The sequence below is a fragment of the Silurus aristotelis genome, assembly GCF_946808225.1.
Source record: "Silurus aristotelis genome assembly, chromosome: 3".
NCBI lineage: Eukaryota > Metazoa > Chordata > Actinopteri > Siluriformes > Siluridae > Silurus > Silurus aristotelis.
In genome coordinates this window covers 35,988,169-36,015,242 of record NC_139576.1, presented here as the reverse complement: position 1 = coordinate 36,015,242, position 27,074 = coordinate 35,988,169, and the positions used below count along the sequence as shown (strand labels likewise).

The window sequence follows — 27,074 nt, the reverse complement described above, 5'->3', positions numbered from 1 at the left end:
AACACAATTAATTAATTAATTGATTCAGGTTGTTCTGCACATCATTACCTGCCCTTTGGTTGTCTAATGACTGACATTTTCTTCTGAATTTAGTCCAAAACTGAATTCTGGATGGTTGCAGTAACCAGACTCAAATCAGATTGACACACACACACACACACACACACACACACACACACACACACACACACACACACACACACACACACACACACACACACACACACACACGAGGACTGTAGCTGTTTCAAAACTGCTCACGGTGTCCTCATGTGTTTCACATTCATTCACTCAGTGTAATGGAAATTGTAGTCATTTGACAGCAAAACGGAGAAGATAAACACGCCCCTACTGTCAGATGGACTAAACCTTGGGCAGATCCTGAAGCGCATCGGTGTGTTAGGAGGGAGATCGGACAGATCTTGTATAACATCGGTGTATTAATTGGGAGATCGGACAGATCTTGGACCACATCGGTGCGTTTATTTGGAAATGGGAGAGATCTTGGACGAAATTGGTGTGTTAAGTAGGAGATCACAGGAATCTTGGAAAACATCAGTTTGTTAAGTTGGAGATCGAAAAGATCTTGGAGCAAATTGGTTTGTTAGGTAGGAGATCAGGATCTTGACTCACATCGCTGTGTTAAGTGGGAGACTGAAAAGATCTTGTGGCACATCAGTGTGTTAGGTGGGAGGTGGAAGATCAGAGATATAAGACCATTATTGTGTTAATTGGGAATTTGGAGAGATCCTGGTCCACATTGGTTTATCCGGGAGGTAGATAGGAGAGATCTGGCACCACATCAGTGCGTCAGTGGAGGGCAGATACAGGAGAACTGATTAGAGGAGAATTACGCTGCAGGTTGGAGCCACAGCAGATCAGTGCGCCAGCTTGGATCGGGTGCGTTGTTTTGTGGTGCAGATCAGCATCGTATGCGCCTGGATGGTGTGAGTCAGACTGCACTGATAAGGCTCATATTTCACACTGAATCATGCCCGAGATCTTGGCTCCGTGTCCCGTGGCGGAATCGGTGGTGGTGGTGGATCCGGCGACGGGCAACGGGACCGAGAGAGACCGGGAGATGAACATCACAGACAGCGTGGAAGGAGAAGGTAAATCCATCCCTCTCTCTAACACCGTAGATGCGTTTACTTTCAGGAATATTTTGGGGACCTCCAAATGCGTGCAAACACACACGCACGCGCACACACACACACACACACACACACACACACACACACACACACACACACACACACACACACACTCATAGGTAAACCCAGATGTTATTTACATTTCTAGTAATAACCGCATAAAAGGGAATATTGATCAGTGTGTGTGTGAGAATGAGATTTGCTCTTTGACTCTGCACCTTCAAATGTCATCTAGGATCAATCCAAAATCCCAAAAACTGTCCACATATTGATCCAGAACATCTGCCGGAATCCTGAATAATCTGTCTGGACTCCAGATGTTTCTTTTAATAAGGTTCCTTCCTAAATGAACCGAATGCAAGGAAGGAACCTTATTAAAAGAAACATGTGGAGTCCAGACAGATTATTCAGGATTCGGACAGATGTTTCTTTTAATAAGGTTCCTTCCTTGCATTCGGTTCATTTATGCCCACTTTTAAACACTCAAGCAACGAATGTATGTACTATTTTCACTCCATTTTGTTAGGCTACACATAACATGGTGGAGAAACCAAAGGGAAACTTATTTATCATATCAGGAGGTCATTGTGAGAAAACAAGGGTAGACCTTGAACATATTTCTAATCTCAGAACTACATACAACAGTATCGGGAGACTTGACTTTTCCAGCCATTTGTGGTTCTTGTAACTGTAACCACAAAGCTGGAGCATTACATTTTTCCTTTACTTGAATAAGGAGACCCAAACCGGCTCCAGCATGACAATGCACAAAGTGAGCGAGCTGAACAGCCTATTCCACACTCACTCATAACGACCTCCAATTTTCTGGGAAGATGTTCCACCAGATTTTGGAGTGCTCTTATAGGGAAATTCGTGCTTGTTCAACCACAAGGGTATTAGAAAAGTCAAGAAACTGATGGAGGTGAAGTGAGGAGGGCACTAAGTGTTCCTGTTCAATAGGATTGAGCTCTATAGCAGGTAGGTCTTCCACTCCATCCCATGTAAAAGCATATCTTCATTGAGCTGAACCATTGAACTGCTTTGAGAAGAACTGAAATGCCAGATCTTTTTTACCCAACATCAGGAGCTGTGTTTTCTAATGCTCTTGTGCTCTAGAATGGGGTGTATATATTAATAACAAATGGGTAATAAATATGGATCTAACTGTTCAACAGGCACATGATCACGATGGTCGGGTATCCGAATATTTTTAGTGGTACAATACGAATATTCACGCGATGTTCTTTTAATCTAAACACAAACACAAGTGTTCAACAATCCTCGCTCATTTCAGCTCACGGTCATGTTCTCAAGGCCATGAGTTTGGCAAAATATTGTTTATCCGGTCTCGAGGTACCGGATTTGTCCCTTCCAATGTAATTTAGCGAGTCTTTGAATGCAGCATCAAAGGTATTCTAGGACAGAGCCTGCTCTCCATAGCCTTACAGTCCTAATGGGATTGCTGTCTCATTAGCATGAGATCTGTAGGCACTTGAGTCAAGCCGAGAGGAAGATAAGAGAAAGATAAGAGCAGGACGCAGCAGGAGCTCTGGCAGTAAGAATGTCATTTCCCTAGAATACTGCAGAAAAAGGTAAAGCCCGAGAACTAACACGGAATTATTTCCTGATATATCTTATTAGTGTGATGGAATCGACCGGAACCTTCATCGCTTTGAATGTACAGCTAATGCGGGCGACATCGCGATTCCAGATCCCCGTCCTAAGTGACCACCACACAGTCCTCCACAGCCTGCATTAGTATTCCTCGTCTGTAAGCGCTGTGCCACAGTGTTGCTCCGTGGCACACGAAATCACCCCCGAGCAATCAATTTGCGCCACTGAATAATTTATAAGGGTTTTTCAGTTGCCTTTCGATGTCTGGGCTACGCTGTTCCAAGGCGTCAGAATGGTACAGTGACTCGACTTTCAGACGTGTCGATCGCTCATTTCGGAAGAATACCGCAAAACTGGACTGTTCTGACATTTTACAAATTGGACAGAAGTTTGTTTGTACAAGAAAACGAAGGCATCAGCAATCTGGAGCCCGTTTGGTTTAAAACTCTTCAGTGTCAAACTGTTTCAAGCTTCAGATCTGACTAACACGCAGATCTGGTAGAGTAGGAGCAGGTCCAAGTCCAAGTCCAAGTCACAATTCTATGCTCCTTATTGCAAATCCATGCGTTTCCATTCATCAAAAAAATACAAGTACAAATATTTGCCACTTATCTGTATATTGTGTTTTCGTCTTCTAATATGGTCCTGCGTTAATGTTGCCCCTTACATTTATGGCCTTTGGCAGACTTACATTTATCTCATTCATTTAACTGAGCAGCTATGGGGGGTTAAGGGCCTTGCTCAGGGGCCCATGAGTGACAGCTTGGTGTGGCTGGCATTTTGAACTCACAATCTTCAGATCCAAAATCTTAACCAAAACATTCCAAATCCTTATCTTTACCTTAACTGCAAATTTCTTGGCATCTGGATTTCTGGGTCGACACTAACAGCATTTCATTGTACATGAACACTGAAGCAGAACCTCAGGAATGTTCTTTGTGTCAGCCTTCACACCAGAAAATTTTATTGTAGTGTTTTTCACGCCAATTCTGAAGCAGGAAGTAATGTGGCAAGTTTAAACCAACATATTACTCAATGTGCAGTGCTTCCGGTTCTGTTAAAGCTTTCGTTCCTCTAGACAGGTTTGGAAATGCTCTAGACCAGAGGTCTTCCATGACCATCTGTGGAAGAGCCGTTAGTGGGTCGTGATTTTATTTCGACACATGCAACAGGTTAAGCTAATTATTGACATGAGGGTATATATATATATATATATATTAGTGTATATTAGGAATGTAATGAAACATTAAATGGCGGACCACAAGTTTCCTGAACCACCTTAATCATGTGACTGGAACGACACAAACATTCCTGACCAAAAAGACAAAGAAAAGTGTTTGCAAAGATAGAAAGCAGTGTGTAGGTTGTTTTCGGCGGTTTCGTTGCTCCGCCGCTTTATTGGATCATGTCCCATCATTAAGATCTGAATGGAGAAGTGGATTGTGTGCCAATAGTTGGCATTTTTGTTCAAATGCAATAAATGGACAAATTTGTAGACTTGTAATTCGCATTTTCAGACATGTCTTGCTGTGGGACCCTGAATTATCAGCTGGAAGCTTCTTCAGGATGTCTGGTTTGGTTCTTCTGCTGGTTTGGTACAGGTTTCAATCTTGGGAATTTTCTGCTTTTAATATAAATCGAGCTGCATTCAAATGTATTATATTTTTACTAGACATCTTTTCCATTGTTCTACTTCATGTGCTTGGCATGTACTATAAATCCATTTCATTTTCCTAAGCGTAAGGCTAACAATGTAATACAAAAGTGAAACACATGCAGGTCCAAACGTACTAAATGGGGATACTAAAATGTGATACACTGTTTATATTGCAGCATTTGCTTCGGAAATGAAACCATTTTTCCAACAAGTCCTAACTCTTTGCTCATGCACTGTCATTTCTGGGTTCACTTGTCTCATCTTACTAGCCTTTCTTGCCTCAATCATGGAGCAGTAGATTGAAAATAAACCCCCAGTATTGTAATTTTGTATATATATTTAAATAAAGGCATGTATTTTACTAAGCTTTTTTTCCCTGACAGGTCTGTTGGAGAGCAGTATGCGCCTAAAGCCTCACGAAGCTCAGAGTTACAGGAAAAAAGCGTTATGGGTATCATGGATCTCCATTGTGTTGACTCTCATCCTGGCAGTGGCGGCCTTCAGTAAGTCGTTTCATCGCTTTGGTTTTTAAGGGAAATTTCAGTTAAAACATGCCTCATATTGTAAATGGTCATTTATTTCACATTATTTAAATAAGCTGGAGGAAAATAAATGTACGCATAAATCATTCCCAGGAGCATTTATACAGGACATTTGTATCCCACAAGACCTCCTGAGTAATCTAATGTATAAAGAGACTTAACTATATAATCATCATATAATTAGTCCGAGTATCTTCAGCACTGTTGCGCTGCAGTGGATGAGCTGCATTAATGGAAGATTAATACTTTTACCATTTAGTTGTCATTTTGTCATTTCCAGCTCATTGTGAGCCTTGCCTTTTATGGAGATTTGTGGGTGGTGCTTAATTTTTTGCTCAGGATATTATAGTAATTTGTATTTGGATCTTTGTTATGATAGATATCAAAGACATTACAGATCTGATAGAAGAAGAGAAAAAAGGAAGACAGGATAGTGAGTTGGGAGACATGAAACTGACTGTCTCAGGAGACATGGGAAATTGTGTGGGTTTGAGACGAGGTTCTTTATCTTGTTAGTCAAGGACATTTAATGTACTAGCAGAAGCAAATTAGTGAATGGAAACTTGCTGGAAATGAAGGCCAAGTCACACTGGAGCATTCTTTTCGGCTCTTTCTCTCACTATAGGGCACATTGTTCCTATCGAAATTGCCTTAAACCTGAACTTCTCAGCATAATATTGTTATTTGGGCAGGGGGTTAAACTGAGATAAAGCTGAAGGTTTACAGAGCTCCTGGAATGGGCAACAAGACCTTCAGCTAGAAGCTTGATGAGAAAAAGGCCACTGTTGGTGAGATATTTCAAAAAGAAAGAGATATAAAGTTAATTCAGTCGATCTGGAGCTCGATGCTAACTTATTTCTAGTGAACAAAATCGAAGAAGAGAGACGATGCAGTGTGTGGTTCCCAGGATTCAAGATCTGAAATCCAAAATCTGACAGTGCTTCCCACTAGTTTGTTTAGTTATAGAAATAGATTTCTAATATTAATCAAAAATCACCCATTCACTGAGATAAACTAGGGCAGCTCACTTGTCACAGTCGTGCGAAACTCAGATCAGTCTAACGCTCGCATGGCACGATGCCCAGGCATCGCACCGCGTTCGAGTGCTTAGTCATTCCTTAGCCGTATCGTCACATGAGCTGATGGTGGGGGCTTGTGACTCCTCACCCTTCCCTCCAGTCTCGAGAGGATGAACACTCTGCTTTGTTCACCCTTTGCCCGTGTTTCTACGTGAAGACCTTCGTAAAGTTTAATTTTAAGGAAGTCATGTGATAGAAACTGCAATTAGTGGTGGTGGGGGGGTTTGGCATTCACACACACTAATCTGTGGAGGAGAAATCAACGTATAACATGTCCCAATCTTTCATTTTCACTTTTTTTTAGATATTATTTGTATAATATTTATATTCATATTAACTTATAAAAACTGGTTAGGATTCCTCATAGCACTGCGAATGGGATGTTCAAAAAGCACCTACATATCTCATGGTCCACGAGCTTGTTATAGACACACACACACTATCCCATTTCTTTCTACATTTATAACATTTGACACCCTTATCGAGAACGACTAACATTTATCTCATTCATAAAACTGAGCAGATATGAGGTTCAGGGCCTTGCTCTGGTGCCCAGAAGTGGCAGCTTGGTGTGGCTGGGATTTAAACTCACGACCTTCAAATCCAAAGTGCATTGCCTTAACCTCCTCCTCTCTCACCTCCACTAAGCCGCTATTTTGTTCTGTTCAATATTTGATTGATAAAAGAACTATTAGGAATTAGGGGATTATGTAATCAATAAGGTTGTTATACAAAAGTGGGAATCTTCAACGAACAAGGTCTTGGCAAATACAAAAAGCTAGGACCGCCAAAGCTAGGCTAGGAAAATTAGCATAAAACAACAAACAATATGAACCGAATAAATAGATTGAACTTGAAAAGGCAGAAATAGTGTGAATTATGAGTGAAATCGAAATGTATGTAAAATCATAGCAGAAACAGAATGAATTGAAATGTATTGTTTGTGAAGGAATGCTATTGAGTTCTGGAGGAAATTAGCACAAGATGGCTAGCACATGGTAAGGGAGATGGTAGCTCAGTGGTTAAGATGTTTGAAAGGCTTTAATGTTCAATTTTATAAATGTTCATTTGTACATCATTTGAAAAACAATGGACATTGTCTCAAAGCAACTTTACAGACATAAAGCGGTTGTATAAAAGAATTTATATGTTTTGTGCCTATAAGAATTATTGTGATTAAGCGGGAAATCGTTCAGTTCAACAGAAGGGGAGTCACAAGGTTGCTTTGTGGAGGTCCCTGAAATTGTTTAGCTTCCAATAAATTTGATGTAATAGGGGTCTGGAGATAAATCCAAACTCCAATCACAGTGATATCCATTAAGAACTCATTTATGTTGTTCAAGAACAACAAGCCAGAGTTTTATAATGAATGAGGGAAAGAATTGCAAATCAGATCCTGTATGATTCAGATTATTTAGCCCAAGTAAACACGCTAGGTTAATACACAGATGCTAATCCAATTTTATTTCATCGCAAACCGGGGAATGTTCTTAATAACAAATAATAAGTCCCTGAAGCCAATTGGAATTCAGATAGTCAGCAAGATATGAAGCAGCCGCTAAATAAAAAAACAAGACAACACTTTTACTACAAGCAAACCCCCCAAAAGACCCCAGACACCCCCCCCCCCCCGCTACGACTCGTAAATAGCATGGCGCAGGCTCCGTAAAACAGCTGTTGTTCTGAACAATAAGCGAAGACCTACTAATAAGCTCATGTGTCATCCGTTTCATCTAATTAACTCTTGTGAACGATTTGTATTTCTGGGGATTTGCAGTAAAGCACATATCAGCGAAACCCCCTGGAGTGTCCACATGCCGGTTCATAAATCTATGCCATGTTAAGGGTGTTAGAGTGCGTGCCCTGCCGTTATTCTCATTCGAAATACAAGAGTAATTGTAGTAGCGGTTTGGGCATGTGCTTCGTGTGTACTGAATCACACTGGAGAATTCTACATACTATAAGAACGGTCGTTCAGTGTTTCTCTGCATCCCTATAATAAGCATGGATAAGCAGAAATTTGCTTTTTACATGGTATTAAAAAGTAACACACACACACACACACACAGATCAGGCATTACATTATGACCACTTGCCTGATGTTCTGTTGGTCCCCCTTTTGCTGCCAATTTGAGCTACAGGAGCTCGTCTGTTGGATCGGACCACATGGTCCTTACGTGCATATATGAGCCTTGGCCATGACCTTGTCGCCGGTTCGCCACTTTTTCTTCTTTGGACTACTTTTGCTTGATACTGACCACAGAACAATGGCCAGTGGTCCTCAAACTTTTGTCCATATATTGTATATGCTCACAGTTACACTCACTGCATTCCTTGTCTCTTATTTGTTGTCCCATATTTCATTTTCCTTGATTGTCCTTGTATCCTATAAAAACTTTCTTTTAGCTTCTCCCATTAGGGGTCGCTACAGTGGATCATCCGTATTCATGATCCGCATGTTTGATTTGGCACATGTTTTTACGCTGAATGCCCTTCCTAACGCAACCCTCCCCATTCTATCCGGGCTTAGGACCGGCATAAAGAGTGGCTGCGGTTGGTTCCCTGACCGGGGATCGAACCCGGGCCGCAGCGGTGAGAGCACCGCATCCTAACCCTATGCAGTGCTCAAATTATGGGGGGGCTGGGGGAAATCCGGGACCCTTCTAAGGCATTAGGGACATCCCATGACAAGTGAAAAATAGACTTAGGCAAGTCCCCAAGTTTATTTTAGTAAAAAAAGATATGAATTACACAACAACTGACCCCCATAAGACTCAATTCGAGCGCTGATCCAATGTCTTTCCACTCGCATTGAATAGATCAGCACTTGCATCCGCTCTTCTCATATTTACACAACAGAAATTCATTTAAAATAGGGCTAAATACAAAAATAGAGAATATGCTAGCGCCTTTATAATATAAGGCTCCCATACAAGTGGTAAAACGTGATCTCGGTGAACCTCCCTTTTAATTTCCTTCATTTTTTTTTTTTTTATCTTAGTATTATCAAAGTTTTATGAAAAAGATTAACGCTGGAGTTTATCATTCAGGGATACGGGGAGACAGATTTAAAGAGTCTTGGCTGTCTGCAGATTTCTAATGACCGCTAATGTTCCTGGAGTAAAAAAAATATATATACCACAACCCTGAAAGGATTCCACTGTTCTCCAAAAGAGAAACCTTATAAATGAGCTCCCCTAGGACATATACAGGGCTTAAATCTTCACCGAGCAGATAAAACTATTGGGCTGATGTTTTATATGTTTTAATGGTCATTAAAAAAATCTGATGAATACAAATCTTGTTGAGTAGATAGAAATAATCTGCATTTTCAAATTTTCTGTTGCATGCAAGGAGTAAATGTGCCAAGAAGATTTTGTATCACAACACTGAGGGATGGAAACACAACAAGCACCTGCTGTAATTAACCAAACGAACTAGGAGAACATTTACTCTTACTACACTCAAACAAGGAACGGTAGATCTTTATTTGCTACTGCATCCAACATGATATTTGTCTTACAAGTGTGGTATAACAATCTACCGAAACCGTAGATTAATCATCCAAATCATCCTTGGCTTTTCCAGACTGTGGTTCTTCCTACATCGTTACCACAATGTTTGAAGTGCACAATTATATGCGATGTCTCAGCATGCAGTAGAACTTACGTAAAACTAGTGGACCCCAAGCTGTTCCAACATGACCAAGCAAGCTCCATGAAAATATGCATTACATGGGTTGGATTGGAAGATCTCCTGCTCTAGAACTCTGACTCTAACCCTATTAGGATGAATGTGGAGGCTGATCACACCTGGCTCATGTTGGAGTGTCTTGAGCGCCGTGAACCCTTTTTCACCACAATTGAACCTCTCTCCTTGAAGTTCTTGATGATCTGATAAATAATTGATTTAGCTGCAATCTTACTGGCAGCGATATCCTCGCCGTTGAATCCCTTTTTGTACAAAGCAATGATGACTACACATGTTTCCTTGCAGGTAACCTGATTAACAGAGGAAGAACCATGATTTCAAGCACCAAGCTCCTTTTGAAGCTTCCAGTCTGTTAATTCAATCCTCATGACAGCGCGATCTCCAGCCTTGTCCTCGTCAACACTTTAACCCGTGTTAACAAGAGAATCACTGACATGATGTCAGCTGGTCAGTTTGTGGCAGGGCTGAAATGCAGTGGGAATGTTTTGGGGGCATGAAGTTCTTTTTTATGGCAGAGGGACTTTGCAATTAATCGCAATTCATCTGATCACTCTTCATAATGCAGTGTATGCAAATAAAAAATTTATATTGATGTAATTTTCCATTTTGATGTCCGAAGCGAAGATTAATTGAAGCTCATGTCCCTGAACCTATGCCAGAGAATTGACTAATGATATCATTTATCACAAAGTAGGCCCGTAATAAAGATTTATGTGTATTATAATAAGCTCCACTCTTCTGGCAAGATGTTCCACAAGCTTTTGTGGAGATTTGTGCTCCTTCAGACACAAGGATTTTAGTAATGTGAAGTACTGATGCAAGTGAAAAGGTGAGGAGGCCTGAGGTTCAGTCGGCGTTCAAGATCATCCCAAAGGAGTACAATAGGATAGAGGTCAGCGCTCTATAGCAGGAGATCTTCCACTCCAACTTATTTAAAGCATATTTTCATGGAGCTGACATTGTGTACTCTCGTAGTTCAATTGAATGGAAAATTTCATCCTTGCAACGGTGTGCCTCTGAATTTGTGCTAACAATCTGTGCAAGTACCATATGCATGGAAACGTCAGATGACCCACTCTTGTTCCTTTAGCGTGTCTTTATGAGACACACAATATCTCAAAAAGATACAATATGAATTTAATACAATTACACTACGTAATCTTTTTGAAGGATTTTAAAACACAAATATTGCGATTCGATGCTCAGCACTCATCTCCATGACCTTTCCGTTATCTGCTCCAGTGCAGGAAAGCTAGATTCAGGCACCCAACAAATTCCTCTCAGCTGCATGTGACACGCTGCTCTCTTCTCTCTATATTTACTCTGCTAGCCTGACATTTCAAGGTGCCAAGAAAGACCTCAGGGGAGTCAGTAACTTCTGAGTATCAAGCTGTTCGGTTGTCATTTTTGCAGAATATGGAGTCAGTGAGGGATGTCATGATGGAAACAATGCAAAAATTAGACATTATATAGACATGAGTTATTAGTCATTAAACACTGCAGTCTGTGTAGCGCTGAACATATAGCGATTTTCAGATTCAGTGTCTATATCTGATTAACGCTGTTCATTTAGGAAGCACAAATGGGCAAATTGGCCTACTGAAACATATGATAATATCTCCAGACTATATGGACAAAAAGTATTGGGAGACCCGTTTTTCCCAGGAGGCACACAATTGTACGTGTCCGCAAACTTTTGCTCGAGCTATCCATTGCAAAACTTCCAAGTGACTGTTTAAAGGAACCATTCAGGACTTTTCTGTTGTTATGGTGGTACAAGAAAAGGATCGACACTGCAAATCTATTGATTATTATGAGCTACAGTTTACTTTCCTGGATCCTAAACATCAGACGATGATGGCGAATGAAGCAGAAATGCATAACCACGCATTGGATTACGTTCAGTTGATTCACGAACGCAAGCTATTAGTCATTAATTCAAGCTAATTCACAAAGGCATGTTCAACATTTTCTGCCAGGAGAAACTAAGTGCTTTCTAGGTGCTGTGCCGCTTCCAGAGACAGCAAGAAGCCTGCAAAAAAAAAAAGGAAGTGATGCAGGAAACCAGTATAGCGCTAGTGCTTGTGGTTTAATGGGGCCTGCTTATTTATTGCATGCAGAAAAGGGAATAGTTTTATTAAAAACTTGCCCTCTTTTTGCCAACCTCCTGCTTATTCCAATACAAACAAGACCAGATGACTGCGTCGTTCTATTTTTATTTGTTCTAAACATACCTTACATTTACACTTTACAAGTTTTTAATACTCTAATCAGCACGGAATAATACGTAACATAGAGCTTGAAGAAAAAATATTCTTGTAAATGTTTAAAGTAATTATGGTGTTTTAAATGAGGTAAATCATCTGTTGCTGTGTTTCCACACGGATGGTTTTAATTGTCGGATGTGTGGCGGTTTTTTTTGGTCTGGGGAATAGGGATATAGTGTAAGTCTCTGATCCATTACCACAGTAGATGGAGGTAATTGTCTACTTAAGAATGCGAACCCGCCAATAAAGGAGAAGAAAAAGATTCACGGTGGATTTTGGTGCTTGATTTGAGACTTGGCGCATCAGTAAAACAAATGTTTAGCGATTAAAAAAATATTTTTGGCTGAAGTAGACTTTTTTATATCTAAGGAAAGAAAGGACATCACCAATATGTGTGTTGCATTGAAGGATTTTATATTTATATATATTTATTTACTTTAATGTTTAATTATTAATATTGTAAATAAAAATGGTGAAACAGAAATGCGTGCTGTGTTAATCGCGTTAATAAAGTTACATAAATTGAGAGAAACAGGGGGATAGACTGGGGAGGCAGGGAGAGAGGGGAAGACAAGGAAAGATACAGGAAGCAGCACTTTCATTGATTGTGGTTTCTAAGCAATTCAGTTTTGTCGTTGCACTCGAGTTAAAAAACTTGTACAAAATGCAGCTATACGAATGCCATCATACTGATATGTACATAGATAGATATATAGATAGATAGATAGATAGATAGATAGATAGATCGATAGATCGATAGATCGATCGATCTAATGTCAATGCTTGGAATTGTAGAAATAAATAGGTCATTAAAGCCATTTAATGAATGTATTTATTTAATTATCCATTTCCTGATTGAATTACTGACTGACTGATTTTTAAGTCATTGTTCACTCTGAATTATATCATTGACTTGAATTTGGGACAATTTTCCAAACCGGAAATACTTTTCCATCTCATGTCTCAGAAAAGTGGGTCACGATCTTTTTTTCCTGCATCTGTTGTGCTTCTTTTTTTCCCAGAGGGTTCTCATTTCTTTTCTGTGCTGGAGAAACAAACCAGCCAGACTGTGTAATATAAAAAAAACGTATTGGAAAAAACAAATCAGGAAGCGTCGGTTGCATCTGGTTTGTTTTTTTTTTAGTCCCATTCTGCAAACATCAACTTCAAAAGCGTATAAAAACGGTCTACCTGCAGAGCCTGAAAAGTGATGAATTTTCTCATCAGTATGGAAGCTCTTCCTGTTAATATTAATGATGCCCCGCAATATTGTTTGTTCTTTCAAACTCCTCAGGAATCCTAATGCTCATAATGCTGTTTCAGTCTGTACGGAATAAAGAATGATTGCCCTTGGAAGGCATGGTGAGATGAGAAAGCGTTGACTCCATTAGCACCTCAACTTTCTGGCTCCAGGACATGACCTTTACACCTTTATATGAATAAATATTAAAATGAATTCAAGATGTAGATGGTGTAGAACTGCACAGGACACTCTCCTAATACACTGACTGAACTAACTCCATAACATCAGCACCACTTGGAGCTGGACAGCTCCACACTACAAACTCTAGTATAAAATGTTTCCCCAAGTGGAACAGTGATAATTATATCAACAGGATGCGAGTGAGATCGTCAGTTGTCCACAAATATGTTATAATGTAATTTTATTAGTAGTTTTTTTTTACATTTGTACATTCTCAGGTTGCAAACGTGCATCCAAATGACTTCGGAAATCTGCATTCTCGATTCTCTTGACAAACTATCGGCGCTGCACAGGGAGACGCAGAGGTATGGATAGGAATCTGATAACTCTATCCAACAGGGAAGGAGCACTCGCTCAGAACGACCCAGCACTGAAGCTTGTGCATTATTAAAGATGACAGTGGAGAGTGCTCGCTTTTTTTTCCGCTCACTGCATGCCGCAGATGCAAATTTTGCTGGCTGTGGTTTAGCTTTATATTATAACAGAACAAAGATTTGGTCTGGAGATGGAAGGGCAAACCTCCTCATTTCATATGGATGCCAGTCAAATAGATAAGAAACCTAGATTAAAATCTAGATGATCAGTCAGCCTCGTAATACTCTCCATTTTTCTGGGTAGTCAGTGTTCCAGTTCATCCCAAAGGTGTTCAATAGGGTTGAAACTCTATAGCAGATCTTCCACTCAGTTCAATACATTTTAGTTTTCAAAATCGTTCTCAAATTGATCCCCTTTGCAGAGCGTTTTCCCTAAATGGCCAAAATGGAAAGAACAAGAACATATTAATGAGGAAATGGACTACGTTTGCATTAGTGGAGAAAAAACACATTATTAGCTGTAAAACCAATTTCCGATGAACATCCAAAGGAAATAAAACCCACCCAAATGAGACATAAGGAAGTGAAGAACACCCTACCATAGCTGATTCTTATTTTGAGAAAATGATTGTTATTACGAGCTCAGGGAGCTGATCAAGCTTTCGTCAGTGCGTTCCTGCTGCTCTAGATGTTTCATCACACCAATTACTTGCCAAAAAAAAAACCAAAGTCAGTCAAGAATGACATTTCAGTATCCGCTGTTGAAAACTGTTCACACGAGCTTCTAGTGCAGGATTTCTGAACGTCAAGCGATTCTAGGATTGTTACATCAGCTCCGCTGTACGTGTTGCCGATGATGTTGTTGAAGGTCGCGTCTAAACAACACTGAAAAAAAAATCTATAATAAAAAGCCACCCACATATAACCTGTCCTGACTGAAGTACTTAAAAAAAAAAAAAAAGATAACTATAGATTTCTTCATTCGCATTTTTTTGAATAATTCATGGATAAACATCATTGTTTGCACCAGCTTTGGTCACACATCTCCTGTTTAGATAAAAGACTCTTCAGCAGTCAGAGGCTCATTTGTATTCCAGGGCATTTAAGATTCAAGGTCACAACTTGTACCATCAGCCAGGTTTTGGAGTATGCAGGAAGGATGGAGCTGCTCTGGGGCTGCATGGGAGGCCTGGCAGGTGTGATGCTACGGTATGACTCATTGTGCTCTGGATGTGGAGTTTTGTCCTCATAAGAGACGAAAGGAAACAAACAAGGAACTAATCTGAAATAAGCCATGTTACATAGAAAGAAGCTTTGGGGAAAAAAAGAAAGACATCAAAATGCATCTCATTTTGCACTTTAGAATTCGACTTTACTTGATGTCTTGGTGATTTGGTCATCCGGTGCCACCCAGATGAGGATGGGTCCCCTTTAGAGTCTGGTTTCTCTTATGGTTTTTTCCTCATACCATCTCAGGGAGTTTTTCCTCGCCACTGGTTCACTCATTAGCAACAAACATACAACTATAAAGACCAGACTTATAGGCACTAAACATTTACGTTCTTTATTACCGCTTTATGTGTAGGCTCCCTGGTAGTCTAGTAGTTAGGATGTGGCGCTCTCACTGCTGCGGCCCGGGTTCGATCCCCAGTCAGGGAACCAACCTCAGCCACTCTTAGTGCCGGTCCCAAGCCTGGATAAATGGGGAGGGTTGCGTTAGACACGGCATCCAGCGTTAAAACATGTGCCAAATCAAACATGCAGATGATCTGCTGTGGCGACCCCTAAAGGGAGAAGCTGAAAGAAAGTTTTATTACCTCTTTATGTGTGTAAAGCTGCTTTTAGACAATGTCCATTGTTGTAAGCCCTATGAATTAAAATTGAATTGAGTCTCTGGAATTCATAGGATTCTTTATATCTTGATGGAATTCATACTTACAGTGCCTGTCAAAAGTTTGGAAACACCTAGACTTTCATAGTTTTTGAGACGCATGCTTTAGACAACAAACAAAAACCCAAGAATTGGACAGTGAACGAGTCAAAGAAAGTGGAGAGATTTCATTGTTTGTCATTTGTCAGATGTCATTTTTGTCTCTAACTGAAGAACTTGTGTAACACAGAGACCATGAGAGATGAAGTTAGCAGAGATCAAACAGTTGTCTGGAGTGATATCAATCAAGGAACGTCCTGTCCAGGCACCTAAATCCGATTGAACTGCTCTGGGATGAAATGAATTCGTAAATAAATCTCCAACTTGTGAACACCTTTGGCAAGTTTTCCGAAACGCACAGCAAAATATTTGAGCTGAATGTTTGGAGAAACAAACTGTGCCAAGGGAGGATTTTTCAAATATTTAAAAAATAAAGTCTGGATATTTATATATCTTTTTTGGGTCAAAGTAAATCTTCAGACGATCTAGTTTTTGCATAGAAACAAAAGGACCCTGCATCTCTCTCAAATGCATTTAAACGTCTCTCAAATGCTTTAAAACGTCAGCTAGCATTATTAGCATTGGATTATTGACTGATTGCTTGCATTTTACATTATATTATCTCTAAAATTGGACACAGTTGACAAGTTCAATTGAAATCAATTTCACCTCCTGACATTACAAATTTCATGAATTTCCCCAAAAAATTAATCAACATAAAGCTGCATTCATGAGAACTCTAGGAATCCCGTGACCCCAACCTCCAGGATGATAGACATTACTGCATTCGCTAATCGGATTTAGTCAGTGCTGTATTGGACCCTGCTGAGGATTCTAGGAGGTGGATACTAGATGCAGCAGTGGTGGTTATCATTTCTTGCTGTGAGCCAAGAAACATTTATCAGCCAGCCTGTGATTGAACCTGAAATAAATTAGGCACAAACATGTCCTCATTTCAGGGAACAGGGTGTTGAGTAAAGCTTCCTGATGATGCAAAGCCTTCCGAATGCAATGCTCGAGAGTTGTGGTCTATAGCAGAGAAATTGTCACCTCCAAACGTGATGTGTGGCCTCCAAAGATTAGATCAGAACAGAAACACTAATTACATAAAAAGCCTTATTACATTTGAGTCCATAGGCACAATGATGTGACAGTTATCAAGTCGTCATGGTGACACAAGGTACAGTAGCACTGCTTTTTTCTCCTTGCATGGAAGCTCTAGTGAACTCATTCATGGCTACCGTCACCTACAGCGATGTCCCCTCCAAAGCACAGAGGGACCTTTTCATTAATTCTAAGGCAACCCATTGCCAATTAGACCAATCAGAACCATAAAAACCACTGAAATTAGATGTTCTGGTCCAACCATTATACAATATTCACCCTTCTCCTTTTAAACAGATTTCCTTCTTGAGACCTTGGAAACTTCCAACCAGTGTAGACCTGGAACGATTTGTTACTTGCATCCAAAGAGCTTCCAAAACCAAAGGGGATAAAGCAACATCTGGTGATCATAATTTAAAATACATTTAGAAGAAAAAAGGCATTTGGTAACAGCGTTGGCCAGCAAGAAAGTAAATGTAATTCAATACTGTACTTAAGTAGCTTTTTCGGATATCTGTACTTTACTGCAGTTTTCCGTATGGGGTGAGTTTTTATTTTAACTTCACTACATTTCAAAGTCAAATATCGTACTTTTTACTCAACTACGAAATCAGTAGTAAAACTGGTCACACACGCAGCAAACCACCAATCAGGGTCTGTTTTGAACTTGTTTTGATTAGAGCTTAGTGTATCTACTGATCACCAACATACAGTTTAGCATTAGTTCGACAGCAAGCAGAACATTTAGAGAGGAATACATGATTAAGAAACTCCAGATTAATGAATGAATGGGATGAATGTGAACGTGGACTGCTATCATAAGCTTCTTACAACAAAACAGCAATGTGCTTCCATACAACCTGGATACAATAATAGGGATTCCCTGATTCCTCATCCAGTTGATTATTATTTGCGTGGTTTGGAATAAAAGCCCGGCTATTCGGAAAACGTAAACATCATTACTTATTTCCTGTGTAATTATTAACTGTCTTGTTCTTTCTTTTCTAGCCGTTTCCTTCATGCGACACAGCGCATCGGCCTTTGGATTTGCTGTAAGATCTTATTAATATACATTTAATACGATTAGTTGAATTGTTAGCTTGTTATGGGTCATTTGTCATTCTAACTCCATTGTAATAAACATTAATTGCGATACTGCCATGATTTGCTAAATGGATTTGAATTATAACATCACCAATAAGAATCAGAATTAACTATCTATTTAAGTGTCATGCATGTACAAGGAATGTGTCATGGTGTGCTGGTGCTCTAAATAAACTATATTAATAACCTACGAGGTGGTATCTAAACGTTTCGAGTTTAGATGATGGTGCTAACTGGTTCTATTCTGACGATCTCATCATGGACAGCAAGTTAAAACTGAAATTCTGCATGAAACTGGGCAAATCTGCCACAGAAACGTTTGACGTGACATGCGTTTGAAAAACGGCGACGCTGCAACGAGTCGTTCGAGGTGTTTTGAGCGGGACGTGTGGAAGAACATCTCCGGAAGATGACGAGAGATCAGGATGACCTTTGACAGGCTCAACCCGCGAAAATGTCGAAACCATTCGGCTTCTCGTGTCGGAGAACAATCCACATGATCTCGCTCACCTATCCTACTCGTCAGATTTGGCTCCTGCGGACTTCGCCTTGAAGATCCACTGCCATTTTGACACCATTGCGGAGATTCGGCGCAAATTGCAGAAGGTGCTTAAGACGTTTCGAACAGAAGACCTCCAGGACGCATTCCAGAATGCAGGGAGCGCTGTATAAATGTAGATTAGTACTTTTTTGTAAACAGAGCGAGTCTTTTTGAAAACTTTTTGATACCACCTCGTATTATTGATGAGGTCGGTTGTCAAATTGACACCAGTTCACCAATTGGCACCAATTCGTTTGTCAATTTTCCTTGTGTCATTGTGGTGTGTGACTCTTTGAATCATCAAATAATGCTAGTTGTCCTAGACAGCGAGCGATTATACCAGTCATTTCACTGTTAGCGTGTAAAAAAAATATTCAGTACAGCACACCACTGAAATCATAATGGCAAAATCAATGTTCGGTGTTGAGTCAGAAACCAGATTCTAGGTCATTATGTCGAGCCGGTGTTTCTTCTTAACGGATGGCTGCACATTTCTATTGCAGTTTGATGCCACATTAGACGTTCTGTCATCCGTCATCGTGATCTGGCGCTACAGCAACGCCGCTGCTGTGCATTCGGCCCACAGAGAGTACATGTAAGTACAAAACAGCGCTGCACTGTTCCACAACGTTATACATGCATAATGGAGGGAAAGCTGAGAAACGTGCAATAGATAGGGATAAAACCTTTATCATTAAAAGTCACTTTTTTTTTTATAGCATTAAAGCATAAAATGTACAGTAGCTTTCTATCATGATGTCTGCCAATCCATTTTTATTTCTTCAGCCATTTTTAATGATGGCAAATCTGGTTCTTTCAATGCATAACAACCTTCAGAGGTGTCAAGACCCAGGGAATGTCTTTTTTTTTCCTCCGAATGTGGGAGTAAAAGATGAACAGAGTGGTAATGGAGAAGGAATGAATTCCAGGTTCTGTCCTGAATGCTGAAAAATTTAATGAATGTCAAACAGTCAATGGTTTAAGTGATGGTCTAGTTTGAGGAAAAAACGAGCAGGAATGGAATGGAGACCCAGGAGTATGAAAATGCTGGGTGAACTTCCTTTTCGCAGCTATCCAGGTTGTAGCCCAGTAGCTAGTAATGGTCTAATTGTCTACGTGTCTAATTGTCAAGGGGTTCAGGCAATTTTTACATCAATTTTATCACCATTACCAGAGCCTGTGTGATACTGGGGGTCATTTTCATCCTGTCCTCCATGTGTATCCTGGGCAAAGCCATTCATGATCTGTCCACCAAGCTCCTGCCTGAAGTGGTGAGTGAATCTCTCATCACATTACATCACATTACATCACATCGCTTCATTTTCTGTTCTAAAAGATAGAATAAACATGAGATGAGATGCAAATCATGAAACGGTGGAGAAAAAAGGTTTGGTTATCTGAACAAATTAAATCCTTTCGCATCAAGTAGGAGGTTCCAAGCCTGTTCCAGCATGTGCACAAAGCCAGCTCTATGAAGATATGGTTTACATGGGGTGGAGTGGAAGATCTTGAGGCGGCTGCTCTAAAGCTCTGACTTCCTTATGTACATCAGTAACCAACTTCACCAATAACCTTGCGGCTAAATGAGCACAAAACTTCACAAGCAAACACCAAAACTCCAGTGGAACATCTTCCCAGAAGACTGAAGGTTACAGTAACAGCAAATTGCATGTTAAAAATAGCACACATCAATCATATGCTTGTATATCATGACCTCCAGACCTCAGAGAAAGAACAATCCGAGACTAAAAAGCAACAGAAATCCGTTCTCATTCCAGAAAACATCTGCTCAGACCAAGCAGCTGTACACATCAGGATCTCACATTTGGATAATTGGAAAGACTAAACTAAATATAGCTTTAACATCTCCCAGTCCTTTCTTTCGAGAATTTAATGGTAATGAGAATGAGACTCAGTGTTTCTGGAGATGGAGAGACTCCGCGACGTCACAGATCCGTCTTCATTATACTGAATGAATTCTTCACCTCATCACTTAATTCATCAGATCATGAGCCCCAGAGAGCCTCGTTTCTTCTGAAATGAGGTTTCCAGCATTTTCATTCGGTTCTGAAGGCGGAAAAAGGCAAGCGTTGTGAGTCATGTTCTATTGTGTGCTATTTTATATTTTGGACAATATTTTGGAATATAATGGATTTATCGTTTAGGATGCCACTATTGCTTCACCTACAGGGTTCTGGTTTTCCTTTTTAGTCACCATTCGTCGAAACGTTTCTAATTTCGTTTCAGGCCGTTTTTTTTCTTGATTTAATTGCTTGTACATCGACACATACGGATACCTGAAAACCAGATTTTTTGGAAAGTTCCTATTTAGGAAAGCAGTCTTTGAAAAATTACAGGATCATGTCAAGTACAAGTTATAGCACCATGTTTATTAAAAAAACCAAAAAACAAAGTACGACCACGAGAATAAAGTCGTAATATTCTGAAAATAAATTCGAAAAAAAGAGAATAAAGTCGAAATATTTTCAAAATAGAGTCAAATTTAGGGGGAGTGGTGGCTCCAGCGGTTAAGGCGCTGGGTTGCCGATCGGAAGGTCTGGGGTTCAAGCCCCGGTATCGCCAAGCTGCCACTCTTGGGCCCTTGAGCAAGGCCCTTAACCCTCTATGCTCCGGGGGTCCCTTACGAAGGAAATATCAAGGTCCGTGACGTGGGGCCGCCTTCCCGTGGGCTCACCACCTGCAGGAGGGACCGTAAGGGACGGTGCTGTGAGGATTGGGCAGCAGTCGAAGGCGGGGGCCTGCTTAGACTGCTGCCCCCGCGACCCGGATTACGGATAAGCGGGAGAAAATGAATGAATGAATGAATGAGTCAAAATTAACGAGAATAAAGTCGAAAGAGTTTCAGAGTAAATTAGAAAATAAATAAAGTCCAAATTATGCCGTTATAATCAGTAAATGTGCACTGCAGCAGTTCTGTGGAAAACTTCATTTATTCAGAAGAAAAGAATCAGACGGACATTGAGGAATTCGCCTGATTTGTGCAGTCGGAAGAACAGCGACGGTTATTATTCAGCAAAACCTGCTTCTTAAGGTTTTTTGGGAATTGAGCTCTTTTTGGACTGAAAATGAGGGCAGCGGTGCTAGAATAGTACATCTATTGAATCCAATGTAATTGAGTAGAGAGTCAAAGTTGCTTTTATCTTTGATACTCAATAACATTGGAAAGTTGGCAGAAAATGACTTAAGTACAGTAGCTCAAATACTTCACACCTCTACAACCAACAAGAGAGAAACGTCTCGCTTAGAAAATGTTCAGATATCCAAGAAGAGCTGATTTGTAGTAGAAAGACATCCCAGAAAGAAGTCTTGACATGGGCGTTCGAAGGAAGGCTTTGTTCAGCACGACGAACTTACTCAGGTAAGAAACCCTTCCAGGCACGGGAACAAGCGAGTGCAGATTAATAATGTAGGAGTGGAATAGGTTTCTAAGCCGCTGCGTGGGAAGCTGCTAGACACATTCGATGAAGCCACGAGAGATGGACAGGAGAAAAAAAAAAAAACAGTTCGCTTTCCTCCCACAGGGACTGAGATTCCTGAATCTGATGGACGTCCTGTAAACCGTTCACTCGGTCACAGTTTCATTAGTCTTAATCTACCGTTAATTAGCGATAATTAGCCAAACGTTGAGATATAATCCTGTAAATCCTGCGTTTATTTCTTTTCTCATATCGAGGTTGTGTCTTTGTTGTTATGCGTTCAGAGGGATTCAAAGTGATAACGTTTTCTTGTGTGTGTTCCTTATCGTCTTTTGGTTTCAGAGAGATTTACAGAGGACAAGCTGTGTTTGAGCGCAATAAAGGAGAAATGGGTGGAGCTTGACAAAGAATAGACGGATCAGGAAATGCTTCTTATTTTATCAGGATTGTTTCGCATTCCTTTACTTCCTTGACTTATAACGATGAACAAATCAAAGCCCCATTTACACTATAGATGTCAGTGAGTGTGTCATTGGAAACAGTGGGACTAAGCAGTACAAGGACCACCACTCTTCAGACCCAAGGATGTTAGTAAAGTTAGGTACTGATGGAGGTGGGCTAAGGAGGCCTGGAGAACAGTCAGAGTTCACACTCACCCTAAAGGGTTTTAATAGGGTTGGAGATCTATGAGATCTTCCAGTCCAACCCATGCAAAGCAGATCTTGATTGAGATGGCTTTGTGCACAGGGGCATCATCATCATGGTGGAACAGGTTTGGTTCCAATGTCCTAATCCAATGTCATAATTTTGTCGATATAAACACACGCATTATATATATTCAGGCTGTCAAAATAAGGCAAATTCATTTTTAACGCCACCAATTTTATCAAAGTACGAATAATGATTTTCTGTTGCAGTTTGATCATTTTTATACGAAATATAAATAAATAAATAAATAAATAAATAAATAGAGAAGAGGCGCAATTTAAACCTTCATCGCAACACACATTTATTCACCGCTTCCCTTTTTTTTTTACTCAAAAACAATAAAAAACTATAAACTCCACCGAAATGATTTTAAATCACAAAAAAAAAATTGTTTTAGTCTCAAATCAAGCACCAGAAATCCGCCATGACGTTTACATCCGGCAATTAAAACCGTCCGTGTGGAAACATAGCAAAAGTTCTGTTTGGTGTCCTGATGATTTACGTCATTTAAAACACCATCCTACGTTTAAACATTAACAAGAATATTTAGTCTTCATGCTCTATGTTGAGTTTAGTTTCAATAGTTAAAAATAATAAACATGCATTGGTATTAAAAACTTGAAAAGTAATAATTTAGATTAATAGGTACATTTAGAACAGATAAATGAGTGCGATTAACTGATTAAATATTTGAATTGATTGACAGCCGTAATATATATATATATATATATATATATATATATATATATATATATATATATATATATATATATATATAAAAGACAGTTCATGTCTTCCTCCTGTATCATCTCCATCTCCTGACTCAGCGTTATCCATTAACCTTCTCATGGAGGTTAAATGGGTGCATTAAAGCAGACAAACGCTAATATATGAAGCCAACATTCATATATAAGCGACATGAAAACCTTCTGATGAAAATTCATAAATTCATTGCACATCACCCTTCACACCTTCATATGCTGCAGCACCTGATATACAGTAGATTTTATGCCCAGACCTCAATCATGCACACTTATACACTGTTTTATGTCCATAAAAGTCTAAATCTTTTTTGTTTTACTTTTAGGATGATTTCCTCTTCAGTGTATCTATTCTTAGTGGGATACTGTGTGGCGTTCTGGCTGTTGCCAAGTTCATGCTTGGGAGAGTGTTGACCAGCAGAGCTCTGATCACTGACGGTAGGTCCAAACACACACACACACACACACACACACACACACACACACACACACACACACACACACACACACACACCAAATTGGAGTCCAATTACCCCCACAGTCACACATGGTTTGGGGCTGTTTTGGAACAGGGAAAGTTGGAAATATATTCTGGAAAGTGAAAGAAATTCTGAATCAATATGGCTCCTATTCCATTCTTCAGCTCACACCATTCAGTTCCATCTGGACTGCGGTTCATTGGAACCGACTTCGTCGTACGACAAGACGATGAGTCGAAGTTCTGTAATCGTTATCTAGAGAGCAGACAGTCGTTTGGAGTGATATCTATCATGCAACGTCCTGCCCAGTCACCGATTCCTTAATCCTATTGAACTGCTCTGGGATGAACTGGATCGTAAAGAACGTTCAGAAGCTGAACGTTTGGAGAAATGAACTGTCCATATGCTGAGAGTGTGTAAAGCTGTTCTCATGCTAAAGATTTTTTGATGCAAATAAAGTGGAACATCTGGATATTTATAGATTCTTTTATCAATGTATATCTTCATACTATTGAATAACCCCAGTTTGTTGCATAGAAACATCATGGTGTCCATGGAAAACCATGGAAACTCAGTTTTTCCACACGTCTGACAGGTCCTTGTTTGGGTATCTCTTGTTTTTTATTTCTATAGGTTTTAACTCCATGGTTGGAAGCATCATGGGCTTCTCCATCCTAATCAGCGCTGAGGTATTTCGCCACAATCCCACTGTATGGTTCCTGGATGGCACCATTGGTGTTCTGATAGGCCTCATCATTCTAGCTTATGGAATAAAGTAAGTCATGAAGGAATTTGGGGATTTTTTTTTACATCCTAATATTGCAGAATGCTGGAATCAGCTTGAATCAGCTAAAAAGTGAACCCTCTTGTCTTTCACCACAGGTTGTTAGTCGACATGGTACCACGGGTAAGACAAACCAGGAACTATGAGCGCTTTGATTGAGCGCCTTTGAAGAGCAAGCACCTACCATCACACGTCCAACTCCAAAGCACATACTCCAGGCAAGAATACAGACCGTGACACCTTCTGCATTGTTGCAGTGGTTGCAGGACTCATAACCATTACAAATTTTTAAAAATCAGATGCTCAGCACATCACTCACGAGATGATGAAGATACAGCAGGAGATGGTTTCTGATTAGGATTCAGGCGAAAGGAAATCAAAAGCAGACAAATCATGGTTGCTGGATCAAATGCTTGAAAACACAAAATTCCATGATTTATGATAACTTCTACTGCCAGATGGTGTGTGGGATGAATGTTATGATGTTTTTTTTTGTCCTGTCTTAATGATCAGCCATTAGAACTATGAGGGGTTTTTAAACACAGCTGAAATGAAATGTCGCTTAATTACAGGTGTACAGAAGCGAATTTTCTGAACACAAAGTGAATCTGCAAAATCTACACACCAATCCGTTGTAACATAATAGTCTTCGTAATCCCACCACATGGTTCCTATGTTGTAGTGGAAATCATGCCACTGACGGTCAAACTAGTATCGACTGTATCTGTATCTACAGGACCATTTCCAATATCTCATAAATACACTTTCTATTCATAAAACAAACAAGCAAATGTTTACACTGAGAATATATACCATTTCAAGAAAATAGTTAAGTCGAAAGGCGAAAAAAAGTTGTGACGGGGCAACAAAAGTCTGGAGAAAGTAAGTGTTATTAAATCTAAACAATTGTAGAAGCATTTAGAAGTCAAGATGGGCAGAGGCTCAACAATCTGATACACTATTTATACCAATCATCTGTTGTTAATACAGGTGGCAAAAGTAAAAAAAAATATTCTACTCAATTAAAAGTGCTGGTACTTTAAAATTGTAATTAAGTAGCGTAAATAAGTCAAAAAATCCACTCACGTAAAAGTAAAAAGTATTTTATTTTAAATTGACTAATCTGCCGAGTCGGGGTGGGGGATTCTAGGGGAGTTCAAGAAGGACACGGAGATATAAATCTCAAAGTAACTGAAGGAACATCTTTACAAATTTGAGTGCAATAACAAAAAATAAATAAATAGTCTGTGACTTGAGTCTAATGCGAGTAATGCATTTTCGCAGCAAATAAAAAAATCGGAATTCGAATGCACGCATTTAACAACTTTCGATTCAACGGCATTTCGCTTTCTGCATCACTGGAGTCCGTCTTGTCCGTCTCCATCTTTCTTTCTTGTGACTTTAGTGCGGTTTTTTCTCCATCCATCAATCAATCAGCATTAGTTTCCAAGGTGCAACTTGTTTCCCCTTCGCATAATTTGTATTTATTCATTTTTTATTCAGTAACAGATATGATTTAAAATGTAGTTAAGTACAATACTTCAAACGAAACGTATACTTTAGTAAAATTGCAGATTTCAGAAACTACTCTAAAATCGAGTGCACGAAAATAAACTGCTCAGTTGCAGTAATGCGAAAAACTTCTGCTAATTAGTTGCAAAATCTTTCTCTAACTTCTGAATGCTAATATTGACTTTTTCCAGACTTTTGTTCCCGAGTCCCAACTTTTTTGAGAGTTCTTGCAGCCATCGAATTCAAAATGATCGGACTTTTTTTGCCACATTTCCTCAGTTTAAACATTTGACATGTTTTCTATGTTCTATTATGAATAAAATATGGGTTTATGAGATTTTCAAATCATCGCTTATTGTTTTTAGTTACATTTTTTGCAATTAGGGTTGAAATTTTCCCACTGGAAAACCATGTCGAGTCAGAGAAATTATGTTCAAAGTGTTTATTAACCAAATGAAAAGAATCTGCTGAGCAAATGAGGACAAAAACTCTGATTGGAGGATCAGGAGGTGAGATCCCAGAAAACCCTCACCTGCTCAGTTGAAAAAAAATGAGATAAGTTTATAAGTTAAGGGTATCTGCCGTTGCTTCAGATAAACGCCAGTGTACACACTTGATACCTTCCCAAATCCATGCAGTACTTATTTCTAATATGGAGATAAAAGACCAAAAGTTCTTTAAAAACACTGAGTTATGGTTTCTGCCATTTCTGAAGATACCTAACCCGTGTCATGACGTGTGATGTCTCGCAATCGTGGTAGCTCTAGCGCTTGTTTTGTGTTGTCAAGTTCCTTGCACGTTACAACAGGGATGGAAAAAACAACAACAAACCGTATGATATCATGAGTTAAAAAATGAGATACAGTATGTATGTGCCATTACGTTAAATTTAT

General features: G+C 39.7%; 2 protein-coding genes across 3 annotated transcripts in view; one reads left to right on the top strand and one right to left on the bottom strand.

Annotated features, from left to right (window-relative positions):
• acmsd (aminocarboxymuconate semialdehyde decarboxylase) overlaps positions 1 to 27,074 on the bottom strand; it is an 82,999-nt gene that overhangs the window by 8,935 nt on the left and 46,990 nt on the right. The window lies entirely within an intron of this gene.
• Positions 142 to 25,910, top strand: tmem163a (transmembrane protein 163a). Of its 2 annotated transcripts, XM_083537266.1 has the most exons (9): positions 142 to 424; positions 461 to 1,112; positions 4,809 to 4,928; positions 17,864 to 17,907; positions 19,004 to 19,095; positions 19,675 to 19,771; positions 23,733 to 23,844; positions 24,519 to 24,660; positions 24,768 to 25,910. In XM_083537266.1, the coding sequence occupies exons 2-9, from the start codon at positions 992 to 994 to the stop codon at positions 24,826 to 24,828; spliced, it is 789 nt and encodes a 262-aa protein (XP_083393392.1). In that variant the 5' UTR covers positions 142 to 424; positions 461 to 991; the 3' UTR covers positions 24,829 to 25,910. The 2 variants fall into 2 exon arrangements, with proteins under 2 accessions (XP_083393392.1, XP_083393393.1); XM_083537267.1 differs by having other exon boundaries at positions 142 to 1,112.

Bases quoted from the DNA above. Each gene is read 5' to 3' on its own strand.
- tmem163a (XM_083537266.1), top strand. From the start codon at position 992: ATGCCCGAGATCTTGGCTCCGTGTCCCGTGGCGGAATCGGTGGTGGTG. The intron at 4,929-17,863 runs GTAAGTCGTTTC...TTTCTTTTCTAG, and splicing joins CCTGGCAGTGGCGGCCTTCA to CCGTTTCCTTCATGCGACAC. The intron at 19,096-19,674 runs GTAAGTACAAAA...CACCATTACCAG, and splicing joins TCGGCCCACAGAGAGTACAT to AGCCTGTGTGATACTGGGGG.